This window comes from Juglans microcarpa x Juglans regia, chromosome 5S (assembly GCF_004785595.1).
Source record: "Juglans microcarpa x Juglans regia isolate MS1-56 chromosome 5S, Jm3101_v1.0, whole genome shotgun sequence".
Classification (NCBI taxonomy): Eukaryota; Viridiplantae; Streptophyta; class Magnoliopsida; order Fagales; family Juglandaceae; genus Juglans; species Juglans microcarpa x Juglans regia.
The window spans coordinates 4,612,271-4,626,335 of record NC_054603.1 but is presented as its reverse complement, the minus strand read 5'-3'; the positions used below and the strand labels follow the sequence as shown (position 1 = coordinate 4,626,335).

Here is a 14,065-nt window from a genome sequence, read left to right as displayed (position 1 = left end):
ACTATTTATAATCCTCCTATACACGGCTGGCCTTAAAGGCCAGCCTTCAATTGTCGTAACGCATGGCTTTAAGCCATGCGTTACTTGCTTATAACGCATGGCTTAAAGCCATGCGTTACACTTTGTCTTTAGGAGGGGTCGGTCCCACGTGGGCGCTCCTCTATCTTACATCATTATTATGTGTGTATTTGAAGAATTATGCCAGCTTATTTATTTTTCAAATATTTTGATGCTCAGATCAAATTGAGAGGTAATTAAAATTAAAAATGAAAATTTATGATTCGATTAATCTTAATAATTTAATGTTCGTGTTAACTAAAAGATAAGTGATACTTTTAAAGGAGTAAAGTTGGGATTTTCCCAAATATAGATGAGTTTAAAGTTGTTAACATTGTGTGGTAAAAATAAAGGATTTTTACTTTTTATGTCGCTGTGCCACCATTTAGATTATATGTTCATAAAGACAATTAAATCAGTAACTTAAAATTTACTTTTTGAATAAAAAGCTTATTTTCCAGTCTCTTTTTCAAAATTCTGTTTTTTTTTAATTAAATGAAAAGCAAATGGTTAGGGATAATAAATTTATTGATAAGTAAATATTTTTTGAGGCATGTCATTCCAACATTAATTTTACGATAAGTAATATTATATACAAGATCAAAATGTATACACTTTTTTATAAAAATTAAGCTCCCATCAAGAAAAATGAATTTTTTATACTTTTGTATGGTGTAATTCACTTTTCTTTATAAAGTATTAGCAAGTTACGTAGGTTGATTGATATAATTTATAGCCTTTAAAATGGAAGTACGGAGTTCAAAATTCCCCTCTTATAAATAAAAAAAAAAAAAAACTTATATCATTTATCTTAAATTGAGAACCAAACATGTATAGACTGTCCAATAAGATGGCAACGAAATGCACTCGATCGCTATCGAAAAGAACACATACGAGTGGTATGATATGCTTTTACAATTGTACATATTTATTTTATTAATTTTTGTTTTAAATTTTAAATTTTATGATTTGCGGTTAGGCTATTGACACGTAGAAAAATAATTCTTTTTATATAAATTTTTATTAATTACATTTAACATTTTCGAAGGCGCAAAGGGTAGGCACGTGAATTTCCCGGTTCCGGTAGCAGAAACGTCAACCGCCAAACTTGCGAGAGATTAGTGGTCTGTTTTCGTTTTGGTACAGAAATTGTAATTCGGAGTTGGGTTGTTGTATGCGAGAGCGGACTTCGGGTGCCGGCGGCGATGGGCAGGGTATTTCTGGTGGACATTGACGGCAGGGCTTACCGATGCAAATTCTGCGAGAGCGCTCTTGCTCTCGTCGACCACGTCCTCTCTAGGGCAATACTCTCTCTCTCTCTCTCTCTCTCTCTCTACTTATTAAACACATGCACGGAAGTTTGTACCTTTGATCTGTGTTAAATATCTTACAATAGATCAAAACCTGATCAAAAGAGGCATACTGTCAAACCATTTGGTTTTGTTTTGGTAGTTTTAGACTGAAGGGTTTGTAGAGCCTTACTAGGTGCTAATTGGGTCTCTGAAACTTGGTTGAAAATGGGATAGTATTGGATTAATTACATGCTTTATATTTTGTTGAAATTTTTTAATTTTGAGTTTGAATTATGTTTATGTGGAGCTGAGAAATAAAAAAAAATAAAAAAATTGTTTTGAAACGACTAGTTTAGGTTGTGTTTGGTGTTGTTGAACTAAACTTAACTCATCTCAAACCAATGACCGACTACCTTCTCAATTTTTTATAAAAAAGTTAAATTCATCTTAACATAGTTCATATATTTCAATTTAAAAAGTTAAACTTATCTTAATGAAACCTACAAAATACTGCTCTCCACAACTCAACTTATCTCAAACGTAATCTTAAATTATTCTGGATTACCAATGCATTGTCGTTTGCTCGCAAGTGTTCGAGACTTGAGTAGTGGTTACTGATATATTAAAAAAAATTATTTGAGTAGTTTAATAATAAGAATGGAAAAAGGGGACAAAATTAAGTGGTTACTGTCATAAAATCAATATACTATGTTTTCATTGGAGCTGGACTTGAGGATCCCCCTTCGTCGGCCTATTTCCCTTGCAATCGGCTTGTTTTATTTCCATTTTTTCTGCTTCTGCTCTTGGAACAGTTGTTGAGTTATTAGTAATTCATAGTTATTAGATACATAGCTTTTGTGGTTTGTCCCATCCACAGACACAAAGCAGAGATAGCAGAGAAACTGAGCCCCTTGGGACTGTTTAGCAGAGATTCTAGTATTAAGTATACTCCCAACTTTCCTTTATAGGACAAGGTTATGAGTCAGAACAGGTAATTAAGGGTGGTTGGGGCTGAGGGAGAAATTTTGAAGCTTCGTTTGAGCATCAGAGCTAAAAGAGTTTCTCTTTCATTTTGCCTCACAATGTTTGAGTTTTTTAAGGTATATTTTTAATTTCTTATTGATGTATATTTAAATGCTAATGAACATATTGTTTTTGAAATAAAATGCGCAGAAGGGTATAATGTTTCTGACACTATAAAGAGGGTTAAGACAATCAAACCTGCTTTGGGATTGGAATGCAGGTTGTATCAGACCTGATTAGTCCCAACATTCTTTCCTATTTTTTGCCACTTCCAATCTCCATATCTGTCTCCTTTCTCCAGATTGTATTTTTTATTTAGCATTTTACATTGTAGTGACTAATAAGAAAAGATATATATTCTACCTGACATTTTCCCAGGTATGTAAAAATAAATGGAGTGGTAGTTTTCCTTGGCAATTAGTAGAAGTGTTAGCGTCCTCCGAAAAACAAGAGAAATAATATTTGCAGTCGTGAAATGCATTTACACACTTCACAACTGTATGTAGCATTACTTGAGAAAAAAAGAGAGGCAGAGGCATGAAATTTTACTCTGGATGCTTCTCCATTGACCCAGTCCAACTATTTGCTCAGTTCGCTATATTTTCATAGAATTGAAAATGTGCTCCATGCATTTATCTCTGCTCCCTTCTGCAATGAGGCTACCTGAAGTTCAAACGATAATGTTAGAAACAAATTCTCCAGTTTGAATGACTAGCTACATAAAGAACGGAAATATGTAACAATATGGGACTTTAGTGCTAATGATGGATGCAAATTACCTTTGTTCATGGCATAAGTCTGATTTTTTTTTTTTTGCATATAGTCTCTGCTATTTTATTTCTGGAATGCAAGTTAATTTGATATGCCTTGCTGTTCAGCAATCTGACTGACTCTAGCTTGTTGCTCTGTTATGTAATCAGTCTTTCAATTGCAATCATGGGAGGGCATACCTTATCAGCAATGTGTAAGTTATCTAGTGTTTGTTCTTTATCTTGCTTTTATGTAACTTGCGGCTGCATTAATTAATGGATTTAATGACCTGTCTTTTTTGCATTGTCTCTTATTATAATTGATCTCTGTAAAATCACGGGCTCAATTCCACGTCCCTCGACCTTAGACTTGATTTTCATGAGCCAGTTCCTGAGCAGTCTTTCTACTATGATGATCAGAATAACACCACATTAGATTAACGTTGACATCTGCCATTGCCAAAGGGGGTCGCTTTTTTCCTCACCAAATTTTACCCTTCTATAAATGTTTCCAAATCCAGTCTCATTAACCAAACATGCTTCTACCTTCAAGTTAGCATGCCTCTCCAACTCTACCCCAAGTTGCATGCAACTGTGGTAATTTTGCAGATGCAAATCTTTCATGGGAATTGAGGAAATCTGAATGCATGTATAGTCCTTCAAAATTTCTGAACTTTGGAAGTTTCATTCAGGGTAAATATAACACTTGGACCCCAAGAAGAGAGGCTGATGACTTCTGGTATGCATACTGTAGAAGACATCTTTTGCTGCTGCTGTGGGCAATATGTTGGTTGGAAATATGTAAGCTTCCCTCTTTCAAGCTATATGGTCTTTTTAATAGAACTAGATGGCCTTCTTCTTCAAAGTCAACCACCATGGAACAGTTGGATTGTTTCACCATACATTGTGTGTGTGTGTGTGTGTGTGTGTGTCCCTTTTTTTTTCAAGCTTTTCAATGGAAGTTTTCCAACTTCACAAGCTGAAAAGTACTATTTTTTTAATATTAAAAGCTTAGATGAGAAATGGTGGGACGGATACTGATGTTAAATTCCATTTAGGTGGAAGTAAGTGACAAGAACCAAAAATACAAGGAGGGAAAGTTTGTTCTTGAAAGGTAGAATTTCTAAATTTCTTTGCATATCTATCAAGTTCTACATATAAACAAAATACCTGCTCATACATTTAACAGATGGAGGATAGTTGAAGAGGCCACCGAGGGATTCAATTCGGATGCCCGCCCTGGTTCAAGTGACCCAGAAAATCCTTAGAAAGTTATTTTATTATTATTATTATTATTATTATAACTACTACTAAAAAAACCAAATAATTAAACTATAGAGTAGATAGTTATATGACATTGCCAGAGTCTCATTGCTAGATTCAAATCATGACAATGCTAGATCTTCTTGTATTTATGTCCTAGCTAGTTATTTTAATGATTTTATCTTGAGAGTTATAGACAACATATCTTCAAACACAGGTCCTAATGTTCAAATCTCGATCACTAGGGACCTTTTCTTGTTATCCCACTTATGCTGTGTTTGGAAGATGAATCCAACTCAACTCATTTCAAACAAATCATTGATGAGACTCACTACTTTTTCAATTTTTCATAAAAAAGTTAAACTCATCTCAACCTAAAAAAGTTAAATTCATTTCGATGGAACCAACAAAATACTATTATTCAAAATTCAATTCAACTCATCTTAACATCCAAACACAATCTAAGGGTCAAATTATTAGGCCTCTGTACCCTAACGTACCACAGTACCATTCTTTTGGGTCACCAAAACTTATCCTACCATATTTATTATTTGATCAGTAGCACTCTATCCATTAGAAACAGGATGGAAGGCTTAAACAATGGGAAATCGTAGGTACTCTCTCAAGTCATTAGGCGGCTAATATCAATAATTTAAGGTGAATTCATATTTAGATTCGACTTCAAGATCTAGCACTTGTTGAACCACTTGACAATAATCTGAAGACTATTGACCCACAACCCTTGATAATAATATTTTATTCTACGAAGTTAATTCCAAATGGGTGGTTATTAAAAGGCCAGACCTTTGAGTACAGTTTATTCCATAGGATTCGTAGATGTAAGAACAATGGGATTTGATGAATTTTCCTTAATCCCAACCCCATCATATGCACACGAATATTCTATCTAGCCTATATATGGGGCGGTCTGGACCACAGTTTATTTCAGTACTATACTAACCAAAAAAAGTCTGTGGACGGGTGCCATATCACCTATCGTTCTCTTTATTTTTTATTGAATTTTATTTTTATATAATCTCTTTATGAGTATAGTATTTTTCGTTCTCTTTATTTCTACTTACAAATAGTAATTGAGTTTGACGAATTGTAATAACGGAAAGCTTAAGAACTTCTTCAGAACTTGGTTTCTTTTCTGGGCTTCATTATTTATTTTTATTAACTTTGTTTGGATCCAATTGAAATTTATCCACTACCAGAAGCTTTGGATCTGTCTGGCTGTCTCCATCCAGTTCTTATTAATACAGTTACAGTATTTTTTTTTTTTTTTTTTTTTTTTTTTTTTTCCGTAAAATGAACGTAAGAATTCGATGCATTTATATATATATATATATATATATATATATATTTAAAAGAAATAATAGTTACAATCGTGAATAGATAAGTATTGTATAATTATTTAAAAAATTAATAAATATAAAATTTATATGAAAAAAATTAATTTTTTAATAATAATTTTTTTAAAAAAAAACGATTGTATAATATTTATGCCCTCTAAACTCTCTATTATTATTATTGTGTAAGAGCATCTTCATTAGCTTGGTCAAAATTCAATGATAGTTAAATTTTAGCCAATATGTGCCAAAAAATCACCATATTGAATTGGGCATCTCTATAAAATTTTAAATTTTTACTACAGTGATTTTTTAAATTTGTAGGTGAATAGTAGGTTAGCCAAATATTAAAATATTTAATTCTTACTCCTCTCACAAAATATGTAAATATTTTTTGTAATTAAGAAATTTGGTTCGATTTATTATTATTAAATATAAAATGTCATAAAAATAAATTAATTAGTTAATATTAATTAGAATATTAATTATTAAGTTAATTATAATGATAAGTTAATTATAATATAATAATTATTAATATTAATATTTAATGTTAATTTAATATTTAATAAATATAATAAATATTAATTTAATTTTATTAGAATATAATTATTATTAATATTAAATTAGTAGAATTATAAAATGTGATATAAATAAATTAAATATAAAAATTATTAAATTAATAATATTCTATTATTATATAAAAAGTAATGTAGAGATTGAATTTAAATAAAATAGATAAATATAAAAAAAATGTGATATTATTTAAATTTTAAAGATGAATTTAAAGATGTTCTAAAAAGGTTAAAAAAATAAAAAAGCAGACGTAGACAATCAAGACTTGGGAAGAGAGAGAGACCCCTCAATAATGAGAGTCTGCTGCTTCTGCCACGTATATTCTGCAGACTGCAGTGCTTTCACACATTCATTATGCATGATGATGATGGCTGTAAGATACATCCATGCACCATGATGATTGATTGTCACGACAACATGTCCCATGCATGCGCCAAAAAAGTACTGGTCCCGTATACACATTCGTCACCCAACTTAACGGTGCTTCTTAACACTACTGTATGGTGGGAGTCTGTTCCCAACTGTGTTCAACCAGTCCTTTGGACTGATTTTTATGTGGAATGCTACCTTGGCAGTAACTAATGGAAGCGTGCTTTACTATCAAGAAAAAAAAAAAAAAAAAAAAAACTTGATTGGACCAACACGACTTCGAGAACGACGTCGGAGCGTAGCCGCCGTCACCGACAAGTGTGACAGCAAGTTTCTGTACCAAAAACGACACCAACATGCATCCACCACTTAATTTTCTTTTTCGTTTTTTTTTTTCCTCCGTAATGTTGTCGTGTAACGTTAGACCGCCGTGACGCCTCTGCTGCCGACAAGAATCGATGGTGGATGGTCCCCACTCCAAAGCCTGACCAGCCGAGCAGTTTCGCCACGTGCAACCCGTGGGTCCCAGTCCCTCATCGCACGATAAATTGAGCAATGTAAAATGTCACGCATTGATAGGTTTCTTACAAATTTTACAGTCTAACTAATAAATAATAATTTTTTTACATAGAGTCTATTTTATAAATAAAGGATTGTACATTGTAGAAATTATTTCTCTTATTAAACTCCTTGCATATCATTCTTCACGTACTTGTTGAAATATCGTAATTTTTTTTTGTTTTTTAAAAAATATTTATTAAAAAAATTTCATGAAAAAATATAAAAATAAAGACAATTTGACTGAACATGTTAAGTATAAATATATTTTATTATAAAATAACCCAACATGTTATATTAAGGGCATAATTGTGCTTACGCTAAGAATTTTAAAAAGTATTTAATTAGCTTTAAAATTTCTTTAATAAAAAAATTAGATTGTTTAGGTGTTATATATTAAAGTATTTTATAATTTCAAATAAGTTAAAAAATATATTCACATAAAGGCATATTTTGATGCTTTTCCTTGCTCGTATTTTTTTTTAAATAATGTAAAACGTAATTTTAATTTTAAAAAAAAATTGTCAATGGTAAAAAGTATCCATAAAAGTTTAAGATAATTATAATTTTTAAATTTTAAAAAATATGATCATAATTTAAAAAATAATCAAATGTTCGTCTTTTCGAAAGTATTTTTTTAATTTATTTTTAAATAAATATAACATATTTAAAACTACTTTAAATGCATAGTTTTCAAACAATAAATAATTTTTAATGATACGGCTTATTACTTAAACTATAAGACCTAAATTTTTCACTGTAATCCAAACATACACTGTGTTTTATAAATTTACTATAAAAAAAATGTGGAGGGAGAGTGGGACCACAGGGTCAAATCGATCGTTGTAAGAGGTGAACAGACGGCCGGCTAGTTGCAGGTGCCAGCAGCCCTAATGATGTGAGCAGAAGCAGCAGTGACGCAAGTATTAGGTGAAGTTGTAAGAAAACAGGCCAGAGAGGCAGTTTACGTGTGTGGGTGTTCGTTCTGCTCCTTTCTCTCTCTATTTTACTCACTGCTTTTATCCCTTCACCCACCACGTTTTTCACATAAAATGACTGCGAACTTCCCTATCTAAAATAAGATTTATAAAGAATAAGGTGAGATAATAGAGCAGATTTAGATCGAGAGATCATCTAATTATTATTTATTATTATTTATAAATTTTAATTTATAAATCTCACAATTATTTATAAATTATCTCAATTTATTTTATTTTATCTCTTAATTTAAATGGAGCCAAAATCTTACAAATTAATGGAGTAAATGTTTATTTAAAAAAAATCAGATTTATTATTAAAAAAATTAATTTTTATATTTATTTTTTTAAAAATATGTAACACTTATGCAATTTACAACGACAAATATCTATCATATATAAATAAATAAATATAGCAACCTGAAAGATAAGATTCTCTTGAGATATACTTTTTTTTAACAAATTCTTGAGTTTCGATATTCAGCAAAAATATTACGTTATATCTCTCTTCCTGCTCTGTATAAACCCCCTTGAAAACTTTTATAGAATTTTTATTAGTGATAAATCTGGTTTAGTAACGTAATATAGACTTGATTTTTGTAAATAATTATTGCTTTCATTGCTCATATATTGTAAAGTTTAGTATATAAATGTTTTGAAAATCTTGGTTAGGGACTTTTGTAATTCCTAAATTTGTTTGTAATATGGTATGCATATGTTTTAAGTGAAGATTATTAATAAAATCAGAGATTTAGAGTAGCATCCTTTAAAAAAAAAACGTAATGACCATGCTATCTATAATGATCTCAATTACCTTTTAAGATAGTATTAATTTTTTAATAAATATTATAATCTCGCAGCTTGGTACGCTTCCAAGAGATTTCTCAACGGCAGATCTGGTTGACAACGCTTAACAATAAAATAAATATTATAATCTCACTTGCATGGTACGTTTCCTAGAGAATTCTCAATGGCAGATCTGGTTGACAACGCTTAAAAATAAAATAAATATTATAATCTTACTTGCATGGTATGCTTCCAAGAGATTTCTCAAAGGCAGATTTGGTTGACAACGCTTAAAAATAAAATCCACAGTGCGCGCAGGCTAAAATGGAATATAAGCGCATATATACATACATACATATACATATATATATATATATATATGAAAATGCCCATCCCACATACAAAAGCCACCGATTATGTGTTTTTATTTATTTATTTAGTGATTAAGGAAGTATTTTTAATGATGTTGTATTTTTTTTTTAATATTTAAAGATATAAAAAAATATAAAAAAAAGTAAATAAATAAAAATAAATAACCTATTCGCTGGTTACCATCGGTGACTTTTGTTTGTGGCTGTAGCAGGAGCCATATATATATATATATATATATATAGAGTCATGCTAGCGTGCTTAACCGCTGGGCGTGCCTGCTAGCACAAAGTTTTTTTTATTTTTATTTTTATCTTTTTTATATTTTTTAAAAATAAAAATATATTAATGCACTAAAAATCACTTTCTTAATTATTAAGTAAAAAAAATTAAAAATAAACTTAAATACATGAGTGGATAAAATGAGAGGACAAACTTAGACGGTATACTAATATTTTTCATGTATATATACACACACATGTATGTTATAGGTATAATTCTTTGAAATGAAAGTTTATATTTAAGCTAAGGAGTCATGATGGGAGTGGAGAATTTCGCTTGTCGTTTTAATAAAAGTCATGTTTACATCCAAAGTCCAAACATTAAATCAAGGCAATGTCCTTGACATCACATATCGCATATATAATAGAATACTAGAGTAGTACTATATAAATATAAGAATAAACAAATCTAAATGAAAGAATGAACATTTGCTTTTGCTTTATTTGAAAACGACACCAAATTAAGTTTAGAATATTGGGATTCTGATTTTATATAATTCTGTATTTTGTAACAGCCGCCGTCTTAACAGGAAACATTAATATTTATTTCCAGCTTCACCCATCTCATCAATTGTTATCTTTATCCAAAAGCACGTTGCTGAATGATTAAGATAATAAATTAACATCAAACGGATGACATAAGCCATATAAAGATATATAATATATAATATTACCCAAAGTTTGTTCCTTTGTTTACTTTCATAAATTAGCCGCCTACACTAATTCAACTTCCTAAAATTCGTGTTTCATGACTTCTTAGGTTCGTCATATATATATATATATATATATATATATATATATATATATATATATATATATATAATACCTTTATAAGTAGTTTGAGATTACTAGATCGAGAAAAATGTTAAAAATGGAATAAAAAATAATAGTAATTTATATAATTAGTAATTAATCATTATCAAGATATCATGATGTTTGGAATCATTTTAAATGGAAGGCTAGGTTGCATTATTCTTATTAGCCTGTTATTGGAGATTTAAGCTGAATTTTTATTGAGAGGTTTAAGGGTATATGTGTGTGTATATATATTCACACACATATATATTCAAAACGTGCTATTACATTATTTCTTTAATTATTATCCTTTCACGTGGCCTCTTCTAATAGGATATTAAAAAAAAATTATTTATTATTTATCATTGACCATTTGATGTCATGTAAAGAGAAGGTGAGTGAATGGTAATTAAGAGTTGAATAGGATTTATTAGGCCTAGTTTTTTTTTTTTTAATGTTTTGATTTTTTGTTTTTAATGTTTTGAAAACACGGCATTTAACACTCTTTGCAATTGCCTAACCCGTTTTTCCATCGATATCTAAATTATCTACACATAATTAACATTAATATGTACTTGTGCTTATAGTTCATACATACACAAATATATATATATATATATATATATATATTCAAGAGTTAGGATTTCTTATAGTACATATGAGATATGAAAGGTACATTTTAATTAAAAACAATGAATGACTAGTAAAAGTTAAAAATATGTACGCAAATTATATTATAGGTGTCAAATAAATTATATTATCAATGGTTCGATCCATCCTTCTGATGCACCTAACAATATAATTACCATCGTACCGAAGTCTATGTATATTTACATATATAGACATACAACTGGCATGTAAGATCTACAGTACCCAACTTTGATTAACATAGACTGATGGGTGTAATTTTTCCTTATAAGATGAGTACTAAAATTGACAGATTCTTGCATGCCTCGGTATGTACTAAAGCTGTCGACCCATGTCTCATGCAATTAATGATCCAAATCTTGATTAATCAATTTTTTGTGAATTCTAATGTAAAAATTAATTAAAAAAAGATACAATCCAGAAGGATCAGAATTTTTTTAACTCAGTTTCTTTCGAATTTCAATTCAGATCTTGTTGAGATTGAGTTTCGGTCTAGATTTGAAACTAGAATTTCAATCCCGATATACTTGAATTCTCGAGTCAAAATTTAGATGAACAGTACTAAAATTGAGGATGGTGGTTGGCCGCGTTAGCCTAAGGGTTATAGTCTGTAGAAAAATAGAGAATATATATTATATATAAGTAGTTACTAAATGTGATCTACCATTCTTTTTAATTTGATAGTCCATTAAAAAAATAGTACAATATACAACAAAACAAAACATGTCTAGATTGGGGTAATATTGAAGTTAACAAAGGGGAAATGATAAACTAGTTGAAATTTTAGAAGTAGGTATCGTCTTGTACTTCAAGTCATTGCGTGAATTAAATAAAGAACAAAATTTCGCTTTAAATTTTCGTGTCATTTTCTTGGATCCAGTTTCTTGCACTTTTTACGTGTCATTTTAACATATGATAAGTCCATTTTTGTATTATGATTACTATATTTATTTAAAAACAAATTCCCTTCACGATTTAAAAGACACATGAAAATATGGCCATTATATGCAATTAGAATAGGCAACATCAGTTTTTGGGCTTTGAGATTCCCTTTGATTGGAAGTTGGACTGAAACTTACATACAAAGGATGAAATATAAGACTCTCACCTTTCTCTCTGATGAAATTGGACGTACATGTTTGAGGAAGTATACCTAAAGTGGGACTACACATTCCGAGAAGACAGAAAAGAGGACCGGAGGGGCAAAAAAACAGGAAGTAAAAGCCGGCAGAAAGCCCGAAACATGAACAATGCGTCCAAGTTCCTAACAAGGACAAGGAATAACGTCGTCGAAACAACAACCAAACTTATCCCAAAAACTTTATTAAAAAAAAAAAGTAAAAATAATAAAATATTATCGTAGGGCCCGACCTAAGTAGCAGTATGCCAGTTATCTCCCATACAAAATCGAGTTTTTTTTTTTTCTTGGTAGCATTTTTCTAATCCTACAATCATTTAGCTGGCGCGTGCTAATACGAGAGCATGGGTCAACTGCTCTGGTAGTTTATTACGAGATATCGTATAGGAATGCCAGAACGAGGATCCCGCATTATCATCGTTTGATTCGGTTTGGGGTCAGTGGGACAAACCGAACGTATCAACCGTCGGACCGACAAACGTTTCGCCGATAACATATTAGCGTTAAAAAAAAAAGACCAACTTTCTAGAATAAGAAGATAATCGGAACAAAACAGAAGTGGAACGTCGTGTTTCTTGGAAACAAAAACGAAAAACATATACTTACTGATCATATATTCACATATCCCTTTTCATTTCTTCGTAATTTTTCCTTTCGGTTGCTACCTCTCAAAGTCTAAACACAGAGCTAGAAAAGGGGGACTAGTCGCTGGTATTGAAGGATCAGAGGAAAACCAGAAGCTAGGAATGAAAAAACTCGGAGATATCTAAGTCATGCATGAGAGAAGCACAACGATCCTCTTGAGTACTGAAGAAGAAAAAGAATCCTAGGGCCCTAAACAGCTCTCGCGCATTCCTTCAAAGCCACAACGGAGGAGGTTCGTTCAAATCAACGGGCAAACCGCGGCGTACGAGTCCAAGAAAAGACGCCGTGGCAGAGCTCTCCGGCAACGGAACTACGCCCACGGCGGCAGTAACAAGAGCTTCTCGCCTATGTGGAGATGAAGAGTCCGACTGTACGCCGCCGCTCATGTCGTTGAGGACGTGGCCGGGCTGCAAGAACTCACCGAGGGCGAGACGACCGGATTGGGAGTTCCAGTGGCCAGGGGAGGGGAGGTTGAGGTCGAGGGGGAGGCCCGGGGTGACCGGAGCAGGGAAGTTGGTCTTGGCCTTGGCTCCACGGAGGGAGCGAGCAGCGCCATCATATGCGAGAGCAGCTTCTACGGGGGTGTCGAATGTACCCAACCAAACCCTGGTCTTCTTCCACGGATCACGTATCTCAGCAGCGTAGCGACCCCATGGCCTCTTGCGTACCCCTCTATAATGTCCCTCACGAGCGGACGCCATGAGAAACGGATAAAAGCTTCACACAAACACGCAGAGACACGAGAAGGAAGGAGCTAGAGAGAGGGGAGAGGGGGGTGTAGGAGATTAAACGGAGAGGGACCCACTTAAGTCTCCCGTAATCGTCGGCTGGACAGCATGACCTCTCGCTTATATAAGCAAAGAATCGGCCCTGCACTTGCGTTACTCGCATTGATAATCTCCCCCGTTCTATATATATAATACGAGTAGTAGTATATTCGTCATCTTAATTTTTATTTTATTTTTATTATTTTATAATATAATATTAAATAATTAGAAATTATTTATTATAATTTATTTATAAATTTATTATTTAATATTACTAATAAAAGATGATAAGATGATGAATAAATTTTTTCGTATTATATATGCGCCGTCGGATACTAACTCGACTCGCACACCTTGACAAGAGAATGATCGGACGGCTGAGAAGGTGGGAGAAGGAACTCGTGGAAAACAGGGAGAGAAAAG

The 14,065-nt window shown here is 31.9% G+C and overlaps 2 protein-coding genes across 2 annotated transcripts; one reads left to right on the top strand and one right to left on the bottom strand.

Annotated features, from left to right (window-relative positions):
- Positions 1-1,100: 1,100 nt before the first annotated feature.
- Positions 1,101-4,584, top strand: LOC121266844 (protein yippee-like At5g53940). Its single transcript, XM_041170684.1, has 5 exons — positions 1,101-1,358; positions 3,293-3,336; positions 3,814-3,922; positions 4,180-4,235; positions 4,311-4,584. The coding sequence occupies exons 1-5, from the start codon at positions 1,263-1,265 to the stop codon at positions 4,387-4,389; spliced, it is 384 nt and encodes a 127-aa protein (XP_041026618.1). The 5' UTR covers positions 1,101-1,262; the 3' UTR covers positions 4,390-4,584.
- An 8,201-nt stretch (positions 4,585-12,785) lies between these two features.
- LOC121266843 (ethylene-responsive transcription factor 12-like) lies at positions 12,786-13,659 on the bottom strand. Its single transcript, XM_041170683.1, has one exon. It carries the CDS (start codon positions 13,574-13,576, stop codon positions 13,088-13,090), a length of 489 nt encoding a protein of 162 aa, XP_041026617.1. The 5' UTR covers positions 13,577-13,659; the 3' UTR covers positions 12,786-13,087.
- Positions 13,660-14,065: the final 406 nt, after the last annotated feature.